This window comes from Aegilops tauschii, chromosome 5, assembly GCF_002575655.3.
Source record: "Aegilops tauschii subsp. strangulata cultivar AL8/78 chromosome 5, Aet v6.0, whole genome shotgun sequence".
Taxonomy (NCBI): Eukaryota; Viridiplantae; Streptophyta; class Magnoliopsida; order Poales; family Poaceae; genus Aegilops; species Aegilops tauschii.
This window is the reverse complement of record NC_053039.3, coordinates 365,119,993-365,143,914: the sequence shown is the minus strand read 5'-3', so window position 1 is coordinate 365,143,914 and position 23,922 is coordinate 365,119,993. Positions and strand designations below refer to the sequence as shown.

General features: G+C 48.1%; 3 protein-coding genes across 3 annotated transcripts; 1 reads left to right on the top strand and 2 right to left on the bottom strand.

Moving 5' to 3' along the window:
* Window positions 1–934: 934 nt before the first annotated feature.
* LOC109774975 (mitochondrial phosphate carrier protein 3, mitochondrial) lies at window positions 935–3,115 on the bottom strand. The gene is made up of 6 exons (XM_020333735.4): window positions 2,601–3,115; window positions 1,903–2,264; window positions 1,757–1,800; window positions 1,455–1,669; window positions 1,229–1,353; window positions 935–1,139 (listed from the first exon to the last, which is right to left on the bottom strand). Exons 1-6 carry the CDS (start codon window positions 2,835–2,837, stop codon window positions 1,091–1,093), a joined length of 1,032 nt encoding a protein of 343 aa, XP_020189324.1. The 5' UTR covers window positions 2,838–3,115; the 3' UTR covers window positions 935–1,090.
* Window positions 3,116–6,652: 3,537 nt separating this feature from the next.
* Window positions 6,653–10,241, top strand: LOC109774979 (alpha carbonic anhydrase 7-like). Its single transcript, XM_020333738.2, has 7 exons — window positions 6,653–6,860; window positions 7,486–7,691; window positions 7,807–7,913; window positions 8,820–8,931; window positions 9,017–9,187; window positions 9,269–9,319; window positions 9,447–10,241. The coding sequence occupies exons 1-7, from the start codon at window positions 6,653–6,655 to the stop codon at window positions 9,528–9,530; spliced, it is 939 nt and encodes a 312-aa protein (XP_020189327.1). The 3' UTR covers window positions 9,531–10,241.
* An 8,133-nt stretch (window positions 10,242–18,374) lies between these two features.
* On the bottom strand, window positions 18,375–20,191 carry LOC109774980 (F-box protein At1g10780). Its single transcript, XM_020333739.4, has 3 exons — window positions 19,347–20,191; window positions 18,944–19,224; window positions 18,375–18,845 (listed from the first exon to the last, which is right to left on the bottom strand). Exons 1-3 carry the CDS (start codon window positions 20,125–20,127, stop codon window positions 18,609–18,611), a joined length of 1,299 nt encoding a protein of 432 aa, XP_020189328.1. The 5' UTR covers window positions 20,128–20,191; the 3' UTR covers window positions 18,375–18,608.
* Window positions 20,192–23,922: the final 3,731 nt, after the last annotated feature.

The window sequence follows — 23,922 nt, the reverse complement described above, 5'->3', positions numbered from 1 at the left end:
CTAAATATAATGAAAATAATATATAGTTTGAAAATCAATACAAAATGAAGTGTCTAAATATAGCCAAAAAACCCTCTGAATTACAGTTAAAAACATCATTTCAGGAAAAAAATATGAAGGATGACTAACGTGCATATATGATATGGCAGCGTAATATGCATAGACAACTAATGCAAAAATAATTGTAATTTATAAGCGTAATATATTATAAGTACGTGTAAGATATTAGTGCGACAGCTTTTGCGTGATTGCCTCACATCGGGGATGGACGTGATAAAGAAGAATGGGCTAGTGATGGATTGTGTCCTCTTTGTGGTGTCCCAGAGACTGGGACCCACATCTCCTTCACCCGCTCCACTGCTTGGTTTCTGTGGTGCTTTGTCTGTGAGGCTCTAGGACCTGATTGGGAGGCCCTGGATCCGGCAGGGTTTTTTGAAACTCAGACCAATTGGACCAGAAGGAAGAGACGCCTCTTCGGGTTAGTGTTCGGGGTGATGACCTAAACCCTGTGGACAATGTGTAACAAGATGGGTGGGTCTTTTTACGACGGGCCTACAACTCTACATTCGAATTCTTGGCCTTTTTGTAGCTCTGGCGGCCGCTCACTAGGCAGTGAGATCGGGACTGGATTGATAGTATGATAGACGCGATGACGGTGGCAGCAAGTCGCCTTGCCTCACCGTGGCCTTGCCTCTGATCTATCGGCCGCTTGGTGGCATTTTTTCTTCTTTTTATTCTTAGGGCAATGTTTGTATTGTTGCCCCCTTATTTTGTAATGACTTATCTTGAATTTGTAGTACAGATATAACGGGTGATTTATCTATAAAGCGAGGCGAAAGACTGTTTTGAGGAGGTACAAACTTTTAATGGTTCCGTCAAGTGTGACTGTGAACCATTCTTGTCGCTAAGTAACTATTGTTTGGGTGAGAAGAACTTTAATAACCAACCTAATGATAAATTTCATCAATCGGTAAATGGTGGCACAGTGCTGAGGAAAACTGTTACAATCATCAATCTATTACAGATCATGCGATGTCAACAATAAAAACATATTTTTTTTCTCTTGGAATTTCGGAAAGGCTTTCACTGCTTAGGCTTCTTCCCTTGGGGCAGCAGCAGGAGCCCCACCGGTTGTTGGCCTGCAAAATCACCCATTGTTTCAGCATTCTCCCAAAGAGATACGGCCAATGAAAATCACAGACCAGAAAGACGTAGGTAAAATACTCACAGTCCAGCCATGACTTTGAAGGAATCATAGATCACCCACTGGGTGCCGGTCAGTGTGCCGATCATGACGATGCGGAGCGGAAGGCCCCGCGTGAAGAGTCCCCAGAGGCCGAGGTTCTTGACAGCCTGAAGAAATCAGCAGAACAACAGTAGTAAGTACACACATTTTCGCAAAAGAGCAAACGGACTTCAGTTGTGCTCGGCAGATGCTGCAGGGCTCTACGTACGTCTCCGACGGTGGCGCCCTTGGCATTGTTGAGGAAGGAGACCAGGTTGTCGGCGGGGTGCGAGATGGCGGCGCAGAAGACTCCGGCGATGTAGCCGCTCCCGAAGCTCACCCCGAGCTGCAGAGGCTTGCTGCACTGCTCCTTGGGGGTGGGGATGAGGTGCCTGTACGCCATCTCCACGATGTTCTCGTAGGTTGCGAACTTCATCATGGTGTCTGCAACCAAGGTTCAGAAAATTCAGTCAACCTACATATTTTTTACAGTTCAAACAATTTGAACAGAAGAAAGCTTATAGTACTTACAAGGAATCTGTCGCCCCCAAAGAGGAACCATTCCTCTGAACAGCCTGCAGTTCAGAAGCAGAACACGAGTTTAGTTAACACCCCTGTTCGATCAATGGAAATCATATGCATTACGATGGAAGATAAGCTGAGTTGAGCTGACATACCCTGCATAGCCTTCGGCCCTGACGATCTTGGGGAATCCGTCGCGCAGGCCCCTGGCGTAGCCGGGCTGCGTCTGCACCCGCACCTTGACGGCCTCCATGGGGCAGAGCGCGACGTCGGCGACGACCTCGGCGGTGGCCGAGCCGGCGAGGTAGATGAGGGTCTTGTACTTGGCGGCGTACTCCGGGCCGGCCATGTCGGTGTACTCCTTCTTGAACACCTCGTACAGGCCGTACTTGAACGCGCCCTGCGCGCTGTACCCCAGGAACGTGGGCGCCCAGCCCCGGAAGAAGCCTCGGACGCCCTGCTCCTTGAGCACGATGCTGAACGACGAGGAGATGCTCTTGTACTTGGCCGGGTCGATCTGCGGTCATGTTTCCGCTGCTGTATTAGTATCAGGAATCGAAATAATGGCCGCTGCACAGAAATTTGGTCAGGCCTAGTCTGAACTGTCTGCTCGGCTAATTGATTTCATTTTCCTCTTGGTAGTTTGCACTCCCGTCAAATTTCATTCCAGCCACGTCACGGATGATGCGCTCAGTCCTCACAATCAGGCTCAGGTCCCAGCTTTCGTGGCAGCCGACTTCGACCGCGACGCCCCAATAATTTAGATCCAGCGGAAGAAAAGTCCTCCCGCGATCGACCCAAGAAGCAAATTACGGGGAGATTCTCAAACAGAACAGTGCGTTTTTTTGCGTACCTGGATGTTGCACTTGATGACATCGAGCGGCGTCACGGCGGCGTGCGTGAGCCCGCACGCGGCGGCGCCGCCGAAGCCGCAGGCCGCGTAGTACGCCGGCGAGAACATGTCGATCTTCCCGAACGGCGGCTCGCTCGGCGCCCTGGCGACGACGGGCGCGCCCCTCCCGTCCGGCATGGCGGCGCCGCTGGACGCCGCGTAGAGGAAGCTCGGGAGCAGCGACTGCCGCGACGCCATCGAACGATTCCCCCGCCGGCGGGTGGAAGTGTCACGATCAGCCTGCTTGCTTTTTCGCTGGCAAGTTGCTTCTAGCCCTCCGTGGTTTCCCGGCCGCTTGGAGCGAGGATGCAGCTGGGCTGGCCGTGGTCGGCCGCCGTTTTATACGGAGAAGCGCGCGCGCGAGTGGGTTGCCCGTCGTGCTCATGCATCTTTTGACCGTTCGGCGGCTTGGGAAGCAAGGTGGTGGAACCGGAACGGGAGAGGCGTGTGGTACTGCGTGCTTCGTCGTTGGGTTCTTTCGTCGAAGGGAGATCCATGCCAGATGCCATCCGCTGCAGGCTAGACATTGGTCGGTGTTTAATTTGACTCGCCGAGATGCCAAATCAAAGCTCTCTAGAGCTGTAGAATGGTACACCAGCGTGCGTGCTTTGACCATGCAGCTTCTTTCGTTTCGTTGTAAACTTTTCTCTGATGCCTGCACGCTGCAGAGCAATACTACACCTACGTTAAAAAAAATTGAAACAAGCTACACCTACGTAATTAACGTAATGGATTTGGCGGCAGTTTTTAATTGGACGGAATCAAGGAAGGGGGCCCACCTAGTTGAATTCAGGGGTTGAAAAGTTTAGTTAAGGGAAATAACGTAACAACCACGTAGATGTAGCATTTTTTGCATGCTGCAGGGAAGGTTCGGGTTTAAGACGCTGTCGCGAACTAACCTGTGGTTGGATGATTAGAAGGACAGTGGTATATCTAGCTCATCAGGGTTCAAGTCCTGGTGCTCGCATTATTTCTGGATTTATTTTAGGATTTCCGACGATGCGCTTTCAGTGGGAGGAGACTTTCCCGTCGACGATGAGGCGCCTACGGTAACTCCGTAAATTTCAAGATGACATGCCGGCTCGGTCTCTCGGAGGTGCTCATAGGGGTAGGGTGTGCGTGTGTGTTCATCGAGGTGAGTGTATGCGCGCATGTATGAGCGCTTGCGTCTGTATTGATGTTAAAAAAAAAGGTTTAAGACGCTGCCATCGACTCATCCAACACCTTTTTTTTTGTGTTCCCATCACGTGAAATGTATGCCGTCTGCCGTCATTTTGCGCCAAAAGTTATAGAAAATTCTATGGTATGAAGAAGTGTGACAGAGAATAGAATGTAGCTTTGTTGGTCAGCTGTGCGGGAGCACACACTGTCCACCTTGGTGAGTCTTGCAATAATCCTACATCTATGAAGGGTTACGAAGGGAGTTGCGTAACCTTCCTCTATAATCTCTCCACCCCCTGATTTCAAGTGGGTGGGGCCCCTTTCCTTGATTTAGCCGACCAAAAACTTCCACCTAAGCTCTTACGTAATTAACGTAGAATAAATTTCATAGGTGTAGCATTACTCCGAGTCTTGACTCCCCATGGTGCTCAGGTTGTTTCTTGTACTAGCATAATATCCATGTGTTGCTATGAAACCATAAAATATGAAGAGTTAGGTTACAGCCCGTGCATTGAAGAATCTTAAGAGATCGTAGTAGGTCATTTGCAAGACACAACATCGGATGTTTAAACATATGAGAATATGTATTAGAAAGTTGATTGCACAAGGTCATGAATCGGTTAGGAGGACAAGGTCTATCGTCACTTCGGATTTACAAATCCTTCACTCTCTTTGTTCTATGATATAGAAACGAAGGAACTTGGTTGTGGAGAGAAACTAAAAATAAAAGCATGTATTTGGGTTGGATCCACGTTTCATGTTTTGTTACTTGTGTCTTCTATAAATGTTGGTCTCATATGAAAAATATGAAAGTAGTAATGTACTTGTTTATTTATGTCAGGTCCCACATATGAGTAAAAATATATTTGTTTACATATGTCTCTTAGGTTGCTAATCTCATATGTGGGTAGGAGTGCATTTGTTTATTTCTGAAGATTGTTGGTCTCACTTGCGCACTCACCACCAACTCCAATTTTCATACTATATATACAATATACGATACGAAGATTTAAAAATTCCACGAGGAGCTGGTTGGTATCTTTTCTTTATAGAAGTGTACCCAAGGATAAATGTTAATAGCGATAATAAAGTGGACCACGTATTTCCCGCTATGGCCCTGACTGTGACGCAGCCCTGGGCGGGCTCGGCTAGATCTGGCCCTCCGACAATTGCTAAAGGCGAGGTAGGAGGTGGCTCCTATGTAGTGTTGCGTAGTTGTCGCACTAAAGGTGCACGGGTCTGAGGGTTTACACGTCAGCGGCGATGTAGTGGCTGAAGTGCTCATCAGGGGCGGGCCCACATTGGACTGAGTGGGGCCTAGGCCCCCACTCGCTTGGGCTCTCACTTAATTTTTGGGTTGGGTATGGCCCTTATGCTCGTATTCAGTTGCAATTTGAGGCTAGTGGCTCTTCCCTTAAGTCGGTTGTGTGGGATGTCAGGGTGGTGGGTGGTGATGCTCCGGGCAAAGGTCTTGTTTGGCTCCTGTCGGCTGGTTGTGGTTCTTCGATCTTCAACATTGACTCGTGTTACAAATGCTAAGTAGGGTCGGATGGCGGCAATGTTTCCAATGTCTGTTCCTCCTTTGGAGTGCCATCTTGAAGATCTTTAATCCATTTCGTGCTTTTCCTAGAGTTGCACGACATCCAGGTTGGTGGGTGCCCAACGGCCGGTGCAGAATGTCCGTCGTTGTGGTTGTTGTGGCAATGTTGTCGGACTCGAGTGGTATTTGGGTCGTGTCGAGATTTTGGTACTTGACTTCTCGACGTGTTTGTCGGGTGTTCGTGATTGTTTTATTGCAATGGAGCCAAAGCTGTTGTGGGGTCCTGATGGTGAAGATGACAAGTGATAGATGGTCTAGCCTCTGTCATGCGAGACTTTTGCATAGCATGGATCACAGTTGGAGTTGCATAGTCGTGAACGCGGGTGGTAGTTGTTTGGCATAAACTAACGTGCATTTTAAACCGTTGTTGCAGAGATTGCTACTTTGGTGGTTGGTTCTGATGACGATGAAACTTTTACTAGAACAATTTTGCTAAATCTCAGTCGACCGAGACTTCGTTATATCTCAATCAATGCTATATTTCTTTGATCTTGCGTGGAGATTCGTACAATTTTTTTTTCAATTTTTCCTTTTTCTTCTTATATAATATGTCACTTGACTGATACTTGGTTAAGTCTCAGTCATACTTGGTTAAGTCTCAGTCGAGACCTAGCTAGCCTGGAAACCTCACAACTAGTCTTGTTTTTTTTTGACAATAGCACAACTAGTCTTGTTGATGGTGTGCGTGGAGTGTGTGTTGATAGGCAGGTTGACCGTGTCTATACTCTATAGTAATGATGATTTGGGTTGATTGTAATGATTTTCGTATTTTTTTCTTTAATTAATTAGATAAAAAATCTTAGTTTTCAGCCCTTTAAAACTTCTTTGGGAATTTTGTTGACCTTGTCAAAAAAAAAAACAGTATGAGGAGTGTGCATGGCGTGGTTCGACCGCGCATGCAGGCGGTCATCTTTCATGTGGTAGACTCGCCACAACATATCATCGGCACCTACATCACACTACATTCTACGTACGCCCCAATGACATCATTTCACCCCTCAAAAAAACAATGACATCATTTCATACTTAGCGGTTGTCTGCTGGATGTTTACATCGTCTGATGTGCATACAGGTCGCAGGAACATCATGCTAAAGCCTAAAGATACGTGAGGTCCGCTAGTTACCCGCGTCCTACTTTGAAGGCCTCCCTCTCGCGCGGGCTCAGCTGTTGCTGCTTTCTCTAATTCTCTCTCGATCATATTCCGATGGATGGGTTCAAGCTCGCGGTCGATTGTCTGCCATTGACCGAACAATGGAGACGGCTCGCCGGAGACGTGCTGGAGCCGCCGGCCCTGCCTTCGCTTCGGCCATCCTTGTGATCTTCGCCTTCTCATGTGTGGAATCTAAACCGGCGCGGGCGCGAACGCCAGAGCATGCGCCTGGACCGGCGTCGGCACCTGCCCATGCGCCTGGGTCGGCGCCGGAGCCTGCCCATGGGCCTCATCCGGCGGTAGCCTCTCGTAAGTGCATGCACCGGTAAAGTTTAAAATTGACCAATCAACGGAGACGGCTCGCCGGAGACACGCTCCAGCCGCGGTCCTGCTTTCACTTGGACCATCCTCGTGATCTTTGCTTTTCTTGTGCGGAATCAACAATGGTGCCAGCGCCTGGACCGACCCACTGTAGCTTCTAGTATTAAGTGCATGCCAACATGCTTATGGATGTGTGTATTGGTGTTGATTGTGTGCATAACTATGCAGAGGCCGCATGTGTGTTCATTGTGTTTGTATCCTTTCGTGTTTGATTTTGAGTAAATAAAATCCATCTAAGTGCATGCATTGCAAACTACTCCCTTCGTTCCTAAATAAATGTTTTAGCAGTTCATGAGCGGAGGTCGTGGTAGTGTAACATGTGCACACGGGTTACTGTCTCGGTTACTGTTCCCAATATGAAATTCTACGTGTTCTTCCGGTCTCTTAATTGTTCGTGCAAAAATCAATGTTAGATCTGATGTTTTTTCCAAAGCCCATTTTAAATTTTAAGCATGTTGTCGTTTGTTTTACTCACTTGCCATTTGCCTGTGACTTCTTCTCTGGTAGAGTGGTTCGAAATCAGTAATGGTCATGTTTAATTCGGTTGGCACAGATGCTCTGTTCAACTACAAGGACAAAGACCCAACTGGTCCCGACAAATGGGCCAAGCTGAATAAGGGCTGGGCTGCCTGTGGCGACGGCAAGAAGCAGTGCCCGATCGACATCTGCAAAGTGGAGATCAACAAGGACATGGGCCCTCTAGACCAGGCCTACAAGTCAAGCGCATGCACACTGGAAAACCGCGGGCACGACTTCATCGTAATTCCTTCTCCAAGAACCATACATTTCTTACCAGCATACATATGCTTGTTGTCGGAGATAGATTTTTACTTGTGTAATGAAAAAAATGAATGATGTGGTCGTCGTCTTGTAGCTGCAATGGAAAGGTGGGAATGGCAAGTTGACGATCGAGAAGAAGGATTACGTGCTCCAGCAGGTACACTGGCACGTACCCTCGGAGCACACCGTCAATGGCACCAGGTGAGCATCCATGCCACAACGAGCACACCATCGATCGTTTGTCTCAGAGCATCTACACGTGGACCTCTCATTTCCCCCTACACGTTCGAAGCGTCGGTCCAGTTAATGCCCGTTCAAAAAAAAGTGACCCAACCGAACTTTTTACTTACTCCCTAAACGTCCGGACTGACCGGCGTACCTCAAATGCATCTCAAATATGGGGCAATATGAGGCTGCCCAGTCACATCCGAACTAAACCCGGGCAGTGTTCCACGTCAGCTGCGAGCCCATCTGCAGGCGCCTCGCTGCGGGGAGGTAGGCTGCCGCCTGCCGGGACTCGTCCGCATCAGGGAGGGAGGCCACCGGAGCTCGCCCGCGCCGCGTCGGAGCTTGCACCGCGCTAGAGACGGAGCTCGCGCACACCGGGGATGGAGCTCTCGCGTGCCCAGGCCGGAGCTCGTGCGCGCCGGGGACAGAGCTCGTGCGCGCCGCGGCCGAGGGAGCTCTCGCACGCCAAGGCGGAGCTCGCACTCGCCGAGGGCGGAGCTCTCGCGCGCCTAGGCCGGAGTTCGTGCGCGCCCGGGAATGAGCTCGCGCGTGCCCAGGTTAGAGCACGACATGTCCGTTGTGCTAGCAACTGCCACTGCGGTCGCGTGCTCACCCAGCTATGCGTGCTGGCGTGCTTGAGCTGGCCGCCGTGCTAGCGTGCTGGCTAGCTAGCTGCTAGCCATCGCAGCCGCTGGCCACAGCCACTCGCTGGCGCAGCCGCTGGCCTCCTACGTGCTCTGTGAGCTCGCACGCAATGTGCTCGGCGGAATCAAAACGGACGCACCCGGTCACTGTCCGGACGTGTCTGCGGGCATTTGAAGGTTCAAATTAGTAATGTCCGGCTGTAGATGCTCTTACTAGCTAGCGGTGTCAGGACAGGTTCGACATGGAGTTGCACATGGTTCACGAGGACTCCAGCAAGGCGCGCGCCGTCATCTCCGTGCTCTACTCCACCAAAGAGGCCGGCGACCCCGACAAGACGCTGACTGATGTAAGTACGTGCCTCCTCATGCAAAAATTCCTGGTGTGAGCTTTAGTTTGCTGACATAATACTACATGTGTATATGTTCATGAAGCTGGCGCCGTATTTCAAGAGGCTCGCCGGCAAGTACAACGAGGACGAGGATGTGAAGGAGCCCGTTGATCCGTCCGTCTGGGTCGACAAGGCCTCGAGCTACTACAGATACGACGGCTCCCTCACCACTCCGCCTTGCACCGAAGGGGTTCTTTGGAACATCCTCAGCAAGGTACGTACGTGCACCAAATAATTACTCTGTGTCTTCTGTTTAGCATGAGAGTGTATTACCGGCCGTTGAATTATCTGCCAGGTGAAACACGTGTCAAAAAAGCATATCAAGATGATGGAGTCGGTGAGCGAGGTATGTTAATTTGATTGCGAAGCTAGCGAGCATGCGCGAGTGAACAGAAACCATGGTTCATCTGACTTCACTCTTGGAATGATCATTTGCATTGGTGAATCCATGATCATTTCCCTTTTTGACGCAGAAACCTCAGCCAAATGCCCGGCCGGCTCAGAAAATGAATGATCGAGTTGTTCGCTACTTCGAAGGCAAAGAAGCAAAAGATTGACCAGCAAAGGGTGCTAAGAAAGAGAAGAAAGCTTAAGTAGGGGTAATGCTCTCCAGGGCTGTGGAGCTGTGGCTCCATTTGCCCTCCGATTCAGCTCCGAGGTTTGAGCCGAGCTTAACTATAAGCACATACACCCTCTATAACTAAATATAAGGCGTGTTTGCAGTTCAAAAACGTCTTATATTTAGTTGCGGAGGTAGGGCGAAATACTCACAAAAGGAAGAATTTCAAAATATTTTCCTTTTACGGTAGAAATTCAGGATAACTGGTGCAAAGTAATACACCTACGAGCCAATGAGTCAGTTCTTTCATCTGCCGATATATATTTTTTGGCGGTCATATTTCCATTATAGTTAAAGCTGCAGCTGTGGACGGCGAAACAGCGGACCCAATGGTGGATATCATGGATTTTCTTCATCTCTTTGCTGCTATGTTGCAAAGGAGATGGGGGAATTGAGATGCAAAAGTTTGTTAACATGGGCCATATTGATACGGAGAGAAAAACTTTCAATATTGCACCTTGTATTCTTTTTGTGGAGGTGTAAACCAATTATTGCTAGTAGAATTTTTTTTCATGAGAATGTATCATCATTTATGTGAGCATTTCTCTGTTGGACTGAGTGAAGGGCTCACCTGGTCAGTAGGGGACGTTTTTATGAAGATTCGATATGTTGAACAAAGATATCCAAAATATAGTTGGAATCTAAGGGATTCAACATTCAATGTGTGACCCCCCCGCAAAAAAAAAGGTTCAACGTGTGACTGGTTTAATCCAGTTACGAAACTAAAAGTAAAATTTAAATTGACAACTTTTTGGCGGCACTCCAGTAGTTACCGCCAACCCCACTAAACGAGCAGTTAGCACAAAAAATAAACACAAAAAAGGATCATAACAAAGCTACTTTGTTTCCTAAACTGGAGTATAATTGGAACCCAAAGATTGAACATTCGACATTTGACTAGTTTAATTTAGTTACCTAATTCAAGACCGAAACTGAATTCACATCTTTTTGGTGGTATCTGGGCGGTTACCTCCAATAATTGACAAATAAAATACAAAACCAAACAGACAGACATTCTGTTTCCTAAAGTGGACTATAGTTGGAATACATGAGATTCAACATTCAGTATGTGACTACTTTAATTTGGCTACATAATTCAAGACCAAAACTAAATTCACATCTTTTTAACGGTATTCGAACGGTTACCGCAAATAATTGACAAGATATAACAAAAACAAGTATATAGCTATTTTGTTTCCTAAATTAGAGTACGGTTATAGTTTGGGGGATTAACATTCAATATGTGAATTTTAATCCATTTGTGGAATTTAAAATCAAAACTAAATCTACATATGTTTGGTGGTGACCACCAATTACCACCTACAATAGATAGTTTTATTTATTTATTTTGCAAAACCAAGTACAAAACTATTCATATTCTAAATTGGAGTGCAATTGTAATCCAGAAGATTTGATGTTTTAATAATGTTGCATAATTCAAAATCAAAACTGAATTAACATCTTTTTGGTGGTATCCAATTGATTACTACCAATAATTGACAGAAAAACAAAACCAAGCACACGGCTATTGTTACTTAATTGAAGTGATGCCTGGGTAGAATATGCTGAAATTTGAGATGGGCTCTAGGCCCATATAGCAATTTCTGAAAAATCTCTAAGGCCCCATGTGGGTTATATGGCACTAGGTGTAGTGGGAAGTTTAGTCCCACCCCGGAAGTGAAAGAGGAGTTGGACCTCCTTATAAGGGTTTCTCTTCTACATGCTATTGGAGCTTGAGAAAAGAAGAGGCCCTCGTGCACTCCTCCTCCGCCGCCCGCCTTGTCACGACGCGCCGCGCCGCGCCGCGGGTTGCGGGATTGAGCCGAGCTCACACCTACGCGCTTATTTTTTGCCAGTCACTAACGGAGAGTTCTCTGACAGCTGGGCCACGATCTGAGACGTCGGATCGTGGGCTGTCACGGACTCGGACATGGGTCGAGCCTGCATCTCTGACAGCTGGGCCACGATCTGAGACGTCGGATCATGGGCTGTCACGTACTCGGACGTGGGTTGAGCCCACGCGGCTGCGCCTTTATAAGTGTGTGGTGTCTCCTAACCCTAGCCGCCACGAACAGATCACATCTGCTCCACGCGCATGCCCACCGTCGTTCCCTTGCTGCTGCTGCCGCCGGTGACTCCATCCCGTCCGCCGCGTACACGGTTGACGGGAGAGCAGGTCTCCGAAACCACGCCCTTCTGGTTCCTGTACGGGGTGAGGGGCGAATAGGTTTTTGGGCAACGATTACGTGACTGCTCACTTCTGATCGTCTACTTCCTCTACGTCTGCGTCGCCTTCATCATCACATGTCCACCGACGCCGAACGTGCCGCCGCCGAGAAAGCTGAAGCTGACAAGAAGGCTGCCGAGGACGCCCTTGCTGCCACCAAAGCCGCGGCCTCTGCATGGCCTACTGGAGGGTATAACTCGTTTATCCCGCTCCTACTGTTTTCTGTTTTAACCATGCTAGCGTTATATGTAGATCTTTCTGCAATTAGCGTAGTATGTGCTAGTTTGACTGAATATCAGTATGCGTTTATATGTGTCAATGCCATGTTAGTGATTTACTCGTGGATTAATTTAATCGAGAAATTGCCTATTTACTCAACAATCTAAAAACCTATTATGTGTAGGAATTTTTCGGCAAGTGGCTTTGCCGCTGCACTGAAACCGGATAAGTTTACCGGTACATACTTTAAGCGTCGGCAGACTAAGACCACGTGATGGCTCACGGCTAAGAACGTGTTCTGGGTCACCGGTGTCTCCACGGGAACAATTGCTCCTGAACAGGAGAAGGCGTTCAAGGAGGCTACCGTTGTGTTTCTCGGAGCAGTTCTTAGCGTGATCGGAGATAAACTGGTCGACGCATATTTACATGTGCATGTCGCCAAGGACTTGTGGGAGGCGCTCAAATCTAAGTTCGGGGCAGCCGATGCCGGAAGCGAGATGTATATTATAGAGCAGTTCCACGATTACAAGATGGTTGAAAACCGTCCTGTATTGGAGCAGGCTCATGAGATAATATGCATTGTTAAGGAGCTTGAACTTCTTAAGTGCGAGTTACCGGGCAAGTTTGTCGCGGGCTGCATAATCGCTAAGCTCCCTAATTCCTGGAGGAACTTTGCCACCACTCTGAAACATCAGAGGCGTGAATTCTCTATGGAGGATGTCATTGGCCATCTGAGTGTTGAGCAGAATTCAAGGGCAAAGGACTTGCACGGAAAAGGGGCCGAAGGGACTTCTGTCGCCAACATGGTGAACCAGAAGAACTTCAACTCCAACAAGCCCAAGGGAAGGAACGGTGTCCAACACAATACCGACTTTAAGAAGAAAGGTAAGAAGACCTTCAAGAAGAACAAGAAGGACGAGGGCTGCTTTACTTGTGGTTCGGTTGAACATTGGGCCAACAAGTGCCCAAACAAGTACAAGAAGTCGGGATAGGACTCCAAGTCCGTCAACATGATTGTGGACAACAATGAGAATGGTGCACCTGGGTACGGTAATTTATTTACTGTTTTTCAGTGTTTCAGCCCATCGATTGGTGGGTGGACACACGTGCAGGTGTACATGTGTGTGCTGACATGTCATTGTTCACTTCTTACCAGGTCACAGGCCACGGGTCCGTATTGATGGGGAATGGCGCAAGTGCTTCTGTTCATGGTGTTGGCACGGTCGATCTGAAGTTTACTTCGGGAAGGATCGTGCAGCTGAAGAACATGCAGCATGTCCCCGCCATCAAGAAGAACCTCGTTAGTGGCTCCCTTCTATGTAGAGAAGGGTTTAAGTTGGTTTTCGAGTTTAATAAATTAGTTGTTACGAAATATGGACTCTTTGTTGGAAAAGGTTATGAGAGCGGAGGGATGTTCCACCTTTCCCTCGCAGATTTTTGTAATAAAGTCGTGAACCATGTTCATTCGAATGTTAATGAATCTGAAGTTTGGCATTCACGTCTTTGTCACATTAGTTTCGGTGTTATGACGCGGCTAGCCAAGTTGGATTTAATCCCGAGTTTTACTTTAGCCAAAGGTTCTAAGTGCCTTTCATGTGTGCAAGCTAAGCAACCTCGCAAGCCTCACAAGGCCGCGGAGGAGAGACACTTGGCACCATTAGAACTCATACATTCTGATCTTTGTGAGATGAATGGTGTGTTGACTAAAGGTGGAAAGAAATAATTCATGACATTGATAGATGATTCCACTAGATATTGCTATGTGTATCTGTTAAATACTAAAGATGAGGCTCTACACTACTTTAAAATCTATAAGGCAGAAGTTGAGAATCAACTTGAAAAGAAAATTAAACGAGTCCAGTCAGATCGTGGTGGAGAGTACTTCTCGAGTGAGTTTGATTCCTTCTGTGCGGAACACGACATTATTCATGAGAGGACGCCTCCCTATTCACCCCAGTCAAACGGGGTTGCCGAGCGGAAAAACCGTACTCTAACTGATTTGGTTAACGCCATGTTAGATACATCGGGTTTATCCAAGGCATGGTGGGGGGAGGCTATATTGACGGCATGTCATGTCCTGAATAAAGTTCCGACAAAGGATAATGAGATCACTCCCTATGAGAAATGGGCAAAGAGAAGGACAACACTCTCATACTTGCGCACTTGGGGTTGTCTGGCCAAAGTCAATGTGTCGATCCCTAAAAAGCGTAAGCTTGGACCCAAGACTGTGGACTGCGTTAATTTGGGCTACGCTAAGAACAGCGTTGGCTATAGATTTCTAGTAGTGAAATCTGAGGTACCTGACTAGAAGGTCGGTACAATTATGGAGTCTAATGATGCTACATTCTTCGAGGATATTTTTCCTATGAGAGATATGCAAAGCACTTCTAGACAGGAATCTGAGGAGACTCCTGAACCTGCCATCCCTATGGAATATTATGAACAAACACATGATGAAAATCCTGAGGAGGATGACGAGGAAACCCTTGGTAGGGGCAAGAGACAAAGGACTGCAAAGACCTTTGGTGATGATTTCTTCGTGTACCTCGTGGATGATACTCCCACTTCTATTTCAGAAGCGTATGCCTCTCCAGAAGCTGACTACTGGAAGGATGCGGTCCGTAACGAGATGGATTCCATCATGGCTAACGGGACATGGGAGATCACTGAACGTCCCTATGGTTGCAAACCATTAGGATGTAAGTGGGTGTTCAAGAAGAAGCTTAGGCCCGATGGTACGATTGAAAAGTACAAGGCTAGGCTTGTGGCCAAGGGCTATGACCAGAAAGAAGAGGAAGATTTCTTCGACACTTATTCACCTGTGGCTAGACTGACCACCATTCGAGTATTACTCTCGTTGGCAGCCTCGCATGGTCTTCTCGTCCACCAGATGGATGTTAAGACGGCTTTTCTGAACGGAGAGCTAAACGAGGAAATCTACATGCAACAGCCAGATGGCTTCGTGATAGATGGTCAGGAAAGAAAGGTGTGTAGGTTGCTGAAATCTTTATATGGCCTGAAGCAAGCACCTAAGCAATGGCATGATAAGTTTAATACAACTCTGACATCTGTTGGTTTCGTTGTTAATGAGGCTGACAAATGTGTATACTATCGCCATGATGGGGGCGAAGGAGTTATACTGTGCTTGTATGTTGATGACATACTGATATTCGGAACCAACCTCAAAGTCATTGAGGAGGCCAAGTCGTTTATGTCTCAGAACTTTGAGATGAAAGACCTTGGTGTGGTTGATGTTATCTTGAACATCAAGCTACTAAGAGATAATGAGGGTGGGATTACACTTCTGCAATCCCACTATGTTGAGAAGGTGTTGAGTCGTTTTGGATATTCGGATTGCACACCATCTCAAACACCATATGATCCTAGCGTGTTGATTCGAAAGTCCAAAGGCACGGCTATAGATCAGTTGAGATACTGTCAAATCATTGGTTCACTGATGTACCTAGCGAGCGCAACGAGGCCCGACATCGCGTTTGTTGTGAGCAAACTGAGCCGGTTTGTTTCCAAACCGGGTGATGTACATTGGCATGTTGTTGAACGAGTTATGCGCTATCTGAAAGGTACTATGAACTATGGACTTCACTATACCGGAGACCCGTCGGTACTTGAAGGGTATAGTGATGTAAATTGGATCTCTGATGCTGATGAGATGAAGGCCACAACTGGGTATATGTTTACTCTTGGAGGTGGCGCTGTTTCCTGGAAGTCTTGCAAGCAAACGATCTTAACGAGATCGACAATGGAAGCAGAATTAACGGCATTAGACACATCTGGTGTTGAAGCGAGATGGCTTCGAGATCTTTTGATGGACTTGCCATTGGTTGATAAACCGGTTCCGGCTATCCTTATGAACTGTGACAATCAGACTGTCATCACCAAGGTGAAGAGTTCAAAGGACAACATGAAGTCCACCAAACACATAAGAATGAGATTAAAAGCTGTCAGAAAATTAAGAAACTCCGGAGTAATAGCGTTGGACTATGTCCATACGGCTAAGAATCTGGCAGATCCCTTTACGAAAGGGCTATCACGTGTTGTGATAGATAATGCATCGAGGGAGATGGGTATGAGACCCACATGAGTTGCCATGGTAGTAACCCAACCTATGTGATCGGAGATCCCGTGAATTAGGACCTGGGAAAACAAGCCAGTGGTGAACTGAGGAGAGTAACTATACTAACCCACTCCGTTGGAGATGCAATACTCTCGATACTGTATGGTAGGATGACTACTGTCTTAATGTGTTCTGAAGCTTATATAAGCAAGATGCTATCCTACAGAGCGATCTTTGGAGGAACACACCTATATGAGCCCGACTGCTGGTCACAGTCTATGAGATTGGGGTGATCTCTAGTAAGCTCATGAATAGGCCAGGAGTGTGACTTATATGCTCCACTCGAGGGGTCAGCCTTTGGCAGCCCAGTACTAGTGAGACATGTGGTGAAATTTCTTTACGCCAAACTGACAATTCAAGGCATAGTCCATTGTTCAATTGTGAAGGAGTGTAGCTACTTGCTCTAGGTGAAGCTCAACCTTAACAGGTCTTCACTGAAACACTGGTATATCGAAACAGTAATTGGAACAGAGGACACAATGGGCCCTCGAGATCTGGTGGGGGATTGCTGAAATTTGAGATGGGCTCTAGGCCCATATAGCAATTTCTGAAAAATCTCTAAGGGCCCATGTGGGTTATATGGCACTAGGTGTAGTGGGAAGTTTAGTCCCACCCCGGAAGTAGAAGAGGAGTTGGACCTCCTTATAAGGGTTTCTCTTCTACATGCTATTGGAGCTTGAGAAGAGAAGAGGCCCTCGCGCACTCCTCCTCCGCCGCCCGCCTTGCCACGCCTCGTCACGACGCGCCGCGGGTTGCGGGATTGAGCCGAGTTGAGCTCACACCTACGCGCTTATTTTTGCCAGTCACTAACGGAGAGTTCTCTCACAGCTGGGCCACGATCTGAGACGTCGGATCGTGGGCTGTCACGGACTCGGACGTGGGTCGAGCCCACGTCTCTCCACGCGGCTGCGCCTATATAAGTGTGCGGTGTCTCCTAACCCTAGCCGCCACGAACAGATCACATCTGCTCCACGCGCACGCCCACCGTCGTTCCCTTGCTGCTGCTGCCGCCGGTGACTCCATCCCGTCCGCCGCGTACACGGTCGACGGGAGAGCAGGTCTCTGAAACCACGCCCTTCTGGTTCCTGTACGGGGTGAGGGGCGAATAGGTTTTTGGGCAGCGATTACGCGACTGCTCACTTCCGATCGTCTACTTCCTCTATGTCCGCGTCGCCTTCATCATCACCATGTCCACCGACGCCGAACGTGCCGCCGCCGAGAAAGCTGAAGCTGACAAGAAGGTTGCCGAGGACGCCCCTGCTGCCACCAAAGCCGCGGCCTCTGCATGGCCTACTGGAGGGTATAACTCGTTTATCCCGCTCCTACTGTTTTCTGTTTTAGCCATGCTAGCGTTATATGTAGATCTTTCTGCAATTAGCGTAGTATGTGCTAGTTTGATTGAATATCAGTATGTGTTTATATGTGTCAATGCCATGTTAGTGATTTACTCGTGGATTAATTTAATCGAGAAATTGCCTATTTACTCAACAGAATATACTCCCCCGTCTCAAAATATTTGAAGTTCTAGGTTTGTCCCAAGTCAAGCAACTTTAAGTTTGACCAAGTCTATAGAAAAATATATCAACATCTACAATAATAACCACATATAGTACGAAAACATATTTACGATGAAACTATCAAGACTAATTTGATGTTATACATGTTAGAATATTTTTCTATATACTTGGTCGAACTTAAAATTGTTTGAGTTAGGAACAAACCTACAACTTCAAGTATTTTGTAACAAAGGGAGTACACATTACTCTTTTGGTATTTTCCGTTGAGATTTCCCTAGTGGTAAGCATATACTCATTGCAGACCACGGAGAAACTATTCTAACAGAAATGTACTAAATTCACAAGTATCTAATTCCAAAATAAACAGCCATGGAACGTAAAAAGTCATCTCAACGGATCTAAATCAGTAAATCAATAAATAGTGAAAAATAAAAAGAATCAAGTGAATACATGCATTGATGTTCATGTATAAGAGTTTCCATGCACAAAATTGTTCAATAAGGATAGAAATGTTTAAGGAGCTTCCAAGTACATGGGCCAAATCAAAATAGTCTTATCAGGAGGGTGTAGCCATCACGCTATCAACCAGATGAACATGATGTAAACAACATAACTTTAGTAATTACTCACAAGTGCTAAAAGGCATCCTCCATCAACAATGTGTATAATTCAAAGCGGGGTATATGACGAGGAAAAATGAAGTCCTCAATTATTTAATCAAAATTGTTTCAACAAGTTCTAGTCACCAAACCATCGACTAGATGAACATCAATCAACTAAACAACACAACTCCAAAGTTATTCAAGAGGGCTAAACATGCATCCTCTGGTAATGACAACAACCAAAATCAGGGAATACGGTAAAAAAATTAAGTCCTCAATCAAATTGACTGAAGAATAAATCACACAGGGTCTCCTTTTATTCAATCCGCACTTTCCTGTAGTTGATGTACTTGAACTTACATATCTCCTCAAAGAAATCGTCAGCAGCATCATGGCAATTCTTCATCTGTGAGATCCGGATGACCATTGACTGGAGCTTGATACTGTACTTCACAAGCGATTCAAGAGTGCTCAGCTTCTGTTCAGCATTGAGAGGCGAGCGCACGGTGATCAAAAGCTCTTCCAAGCAAGGGATGCAGAATCTTGAATCCAACTGCATTGACAAATCACAGGAATTAACCATGGTCACAAGTCATGCTAATATTAGTATATGATGTTACAATAGAGCAATAAAGGCGGCGTGCCACTCACGTTTTTCAGGCTGTTTTTCTGGCACAGAGCAGCAAACATCGCACCATGGATCTCAAACTTGGCGAGCTTGGGGTGGCCGTTGAAGAAATCGACCAAATCGATCTCTGGGAACGGCTGGAGCACATCAAAATCGCCACAGAATTCAATCTTCATCACAAGGTGCTTCACCTCGCTCGCACACTGCAACACCGAGCTGACGGCGGCCCAGCTCCACTGGACACCGCGCAGCGAGAGATATTCCAGATCTGGGAGCCTCCCGGTGTCCACCTTATACACCCTCCCTGCGTCATTTTCATCACAATTCACGACACAAATTATTGCATCCGACAACACAATCTTGCAAAGTTATGACGATGCGGCACATGATTCGAAATCGAAATCGATTTGGAGGTATGCTGCGCACCTGTGCTCTTGGCGATCGATAGGCGGCGGAGGTTGTGGCCGCCCCGCAGACTGATCCAGGTGAAGCCCTGGGCCTCGAGTGACTCGAGGCGGGGCGCGGAGAGCAAGAGCGAGCAGTTGCCGCCGCCGAGGAAGTCGAGGCGGCACCGCTGGAGCATAGAGAGCTGGATGGATACATCGCCAGAGCAGTCGCAGCCAAGCAGCGACAGGTCTGTGAGGTTGGGGCACGCGGCGACGGTCTCCGTGATCGCCGTATCCCGCAGCGGCGCGCCCACGATCTCCAGCACGCGGAGGTGCTGCAGCCGGCCCCACGCCGGCGCGTTGGTCATCAGCACCCCCCAGAGCCTCAGCTCCTCCAAGCCCGTCGCCAGGGCGACGCAATCCAGGTGACCGCCGCCCGCCGCCTCCTTGTCGGCGGCCGCGTCCATCCGCAGCTCGAGCACCCGGAGCGAGGCGCTCCGCATGGCGAGCCAGGCGGGGAGGCGGGCCATGGAGAAGGGGCAGTAGATGACCAGCTCCCTGAGCCGCGAGACGGCGGCCACCATCCGGCCGATGGCCTCGTCCGCGGCGCCCCCGCCCACGGCGGCGGCGTCGAAAGCGTTCCGCGGGAAGAAGAGCGCCGGGAGGTAGGGGACGCAGTCGCGCCAGCGGCGGCAGACGCAGGCGCACGCCGCCACGTCGCGGACGTTGCTGAGCATCGACAGGATGTGCTGCACGACGCCGTCCGGGACGGCGTTCATGTCGCCGCCGCCGACGCCCCAGTCGTCGCACTCCATCGCCATGGACGGCGGCGGATCGGACAGACGGTCAGATCAGCAGGCGAGTGGGGGGGGGGGGGGGGGGGGGGGGCGGTCTGCTTGTGGGGAATGAGGGGGGTTTGAAATTTAAACCGGGTGGAAAGTGGGAGGCTGCGTCGGAGCCCGCCCGTTGTGAGGCGAAAAATTTCAAGTTTGGTGCTCGGATTTGGTAGGTTTCGCGAGTTTGAAATGGGGCAAGGGTTTCCTTCGCAGTTTCTGGGGTAGCGGCGCGGCTCGGCGGCGGCGGCGTGCAGAAATTTTAGGTCATTCTTGAGGCTGGGCCATGGGCCTGAACCGGCTGCATTCTTCTGTGGAAAACTAGCTACCGAATGCCTAATGCTCGGAAGAAAAAAAAACTACCGAATGCCTTCTCTTTTTCTCTCTGATGATGATGAATGCCTTCTCAAATGTGGCTCATTCTAAAGAAAACGTGGAGTGCTCTCTCTCCAAAAAAAAAAAAAATCTGAATATCCCCTCAAAAGGAATTCTTGGGAGCCGAGAGGATGAAGAAGGGGTTGATGACCGGCTAACCTCAACGGCGACCTGATAGGCAGATGTTCAACGTTGGCGTGTCTTGGACTCAAACAAAATGCCCAATCAAATAGTCCCGACTTGATGCCACCTGTGGAGGCAGATCTGTGACGCGTGGAAGTGGGGGGGGGGGGGGGGGGGACAAGAGAGACGGCTACCATGCCAGAAAAACGAAAAGGGAAAGTGACAAAGGAGATCGCACGACAGAGCGGATATGAACAAGGATGGATGAGAAAAGAACACAAGTGTATGTGTTGTTTTAGTATATCTTCTATGTGTTTTTTATGATGTTTTGGCATGTGTTGGTTTTGTGAATTTATGATTCTCATAAGAAAACGGTGTCTTGTCGGTGGATCATGCATTGGATGTTAGGATGTCGAATCAATGTGTTGTATTAAGAATCTGTGTAACTAGTTGTGCCTCCTCGACGGTTGTGTGCGCATTATCTCGTGGACAAAAAGTTTAATAGTTATTCGTGCATGTGGAGCACTAGAAAGAAAGAAAAATGGACAGAAACACATATTTGGTTAGGGTGGGACAGAATAGGGTTTTACGAAACCTTACAAGTATGTTGTGACTATATACTCAAAAGAACTATAATCTTTAATGTCAAACTTCTATCTTTAATGTCATACCATTTTCTGTTGGGGAACGTAGCAGAAATTCAAAATTTTCTGCGCATCACCAAGATCAATCTATGGAGTAATCTAGCAACGAGGGGAAGGGGAGTGCATCTACATACCATTGTAGATCGCGATGCGGAAGCGTTGCAAGAACGCGGATGAAGAAGTCGTACTCGTAGCGATTCAGATCGCGGTTGGTTCCGATCTAAGCACCGAAGAACGGTGCCTCCGCGTTCAACACACGTGCAGCCCGGTGACGTCTCCCACGCCTTGATCCAGCAAGGAGAGAGGGAGAGGTTGGGGAAGACTCCGTCCAGCAGCAGCACAACGGCATGGTGGTGATGGAGGAGCGTGGCAATCCCGCAGGGCTTCGCCAAGCACCGCGGGAGAGGAGGAGGAAGAGGGATAGGGCTGCGCCAAGAGGAAGATGAACTTCTCGTGTTGGGCTGCCCCTTTGCCTCCACTATATATAGGGGGAGAGGGAGGGCTGCGCCCCCACCTAGGGTTCCCTCCCCAGGGGTGGCGGCAGCCCCCAAACCCATCTAGGGTGCGGCCAAGGGGAGGAGAGGGGGGGCGCCACTTAAGGCCCATCTGGACCTAGGGTTTGCCCCCTCCCACTCTCCCATGCGCCTTGGGCCTTGGTGGGGGGCGCACCAGCCCACCTGGGGCTGGTCCCCTCCCACACTTGGCCCACGCAGCCTTCTGGGGCTGGTGGCCCCACTTGGTGGACCCCCGGGACCCTCCCGGTGGTCCCGGTACATTACCGATATCACCCGAAACTTTTCCGGTGTCCAAAACAGGACTTCCCATATATAAATCTTTACCTCCGGACCATTCCGGAACTCCTCGTGACGTCCGGGATCTCATCCGGGACTCCGAACAACATTCGGTAACCACGTATATCTATTCCCTATAACCCTAGCGTCATCGAACCTTAAGCGTGTAGACCCTATGGGTTCGGGAACCATGCAGACATGACCGAGACGTTCTCCGGTCAATAACCAACAGCGGGATCTGGATACCCATGTTGGCTCCCACATGTTCCACGAGAATCTCATCGGATGAACCACGATGTCGGGGATTCAATCAATCCCGTATACAATTCCCTTTGTCTATCGGTATGTTACTTGCCCGAGATTCGATCGTCGGTATCCCTATACCTTGTTCAATCTCGTTACCGGCAAGTCTCTTTACTCGTTCCGTAACTCACATCATCCCGTGATCAACTCCTTGGTCACATTGTGCACATTATGATGATGTCCTACCGAGTGGGCCCAGAGATACCTCTCCGTTTACACGGAGTGACAAATCCCAGTCTCGATTCGTGCCAACCCAACAGACACTTTCGGAGATACCTGTAGTGCACCTTTATAGCCACCCAGTTACGTTGTGACGTTTGGTATACCCAAAGCATTCCTACGGTATCCGGGAGTTGCACAATCTCATGGTCTAAGGAAGTGATACTTGACATTAGAAAAGCTCTGAGCAAACGAACTACACGATCTTGTGCTAGGCTTAGGATTGGGTCTTGTCCATCACATATTCTCCTAATGATGTGATCCCGTTATCAACGACATCCAATGTCCATGGTCAGGAAACCGTAACCATCTATTGATCAACGAGCTAGTCTCCTAGAGGCTTACTAGGGACATGGTGTTGTCTATGTATCCACACATGCATCTGAGTTTCCTATCAATACAATTCTAGCATGGATAATAAACGATTATCATGAACAAGGAAATATAATAATAACCTATTTATTATTGCCTCTAGGGCATATTTCCAATAGTCTCCCACTTGCACTAGAGTCAATAATCTAGTTCACATCACCATGTGATTAACACTGACAGGTCACATCACCATGTGACCAACATCCAAAGAGTTTACTAGAGTCAACAATCTAGTTCACATCACTATGTGATTAACACTCAATGAGTTCTGGTTTGATCATGTTATGCTTGTGAGAGAGGTTATTAATCAGCGGGTCTAAACCTTTCAGATCCGTGTGTGCTTTACGAATATCTATGTCATCTTGTGGATGCTACCACGCGCTATTTGGAGCCATTTCAAATAATTGCTCTACTATACGAATCCAGTTTACTACTCAGAGTCATCCGGATTAGTGTCAAAGTTCGCATCGACGTAACCCTTTACGACGAACTCCTTTTCACCTCCATAATCGAGAAAATTCCTTAGTCCACTAGATACTAAGGATAAGTTCGACCGCTGTCATGTGATCCATTCCCGGATCACTATTGTACCCCTTGACCAACTCATGGCAAGGCACACTTCATGTGCGGTACACAGCATAGCATACTGTAGAGCCTACGTCTGAAGCATAGGGGACGACTTTTGTCCTTTCTCTCTCTTCTGCTGTGGTCAGGTCTTGAGTCTTACTCAATACTCACACCTTGTAACACAGCCAAGAACTCCTTCTTTGCTGATCTATTTTGAACTCTTTCAAAATCATGTCAAGGTGTGCGTTCTTTGAAAGTATCATCGGGCGTCTTGATCTATCTCTATAGATCTTGATGCCCAATATGTAAGCAGCTTTTATCCAGGTCTTCCTTTGAAAAACTCCTTTCAAACAACCCTTTATTCTTTCCAGAAATTTTTACATCATTTC

Coding starts and splice junctions, on each gene's coding strand:
- LOC109774975 (XM_020333735.4), bottom strand. CDS start 2,837: ATGGCGTCGCGGCAGTCGCTGCTCCCGAGCTTCCTCTACGCGGCGTCC. Junction 1,670..1,756: donor TTGGGGGCGACAGATTCCTT/GTAAGTACTATA, acceptor CCTTGGTTGCAG/ACACCATGATGAAGTTCGCA. Junction 1,354..1,454: donor AGGGCGCCACCGTCGGAGAC/GTACGTAGAGCC, acceptor TGATTTCTTCAG/GCTGTCAAGAACCTCGGCCT.
- LOC109774979 (XM_020333738.2), top strand. CDS start 6,653: ATGGAGACGGCTCGCCGGAGACGTGCTGGAGCCGCCGGCCCTGCCTTC. Junction 8,932..9,016: donor CCGACAAGACGCTGACTGAT/GTAAGTACGTGC, acceptor ATGTTCATGAAG/CTGGCGCCGTATTTCAAGAG. Junction 9,188..9,268: donor TTTGGAACATCCTCAGCAAG/GTACGTACGTGC, acceptor ATTATCTGCCAG/GTGAAACACGTGTCAAAAAA.
- LOC109774980 (XM_020333739.4), bottom strand. CDS start 20,127: ATGGCGATGGAGTGCGACGACTGGGGCGTCGGCGGCGGCGACATGAAC. Junction 19,225..19,346: donor ATCGATCGCCAAGAGCACAG/GTGCGCAGCATA, acceptor AAAATGACGCAG/GGAGGGTGTATAAGGTGGAC. Junction 18,846..18,943: donor AGAAAAACAGCCTGAAAAAC/GTGAGTGGCACG, acceptor TTGTCAATGCAG/TTGGATTCAAGATTCTGCAT.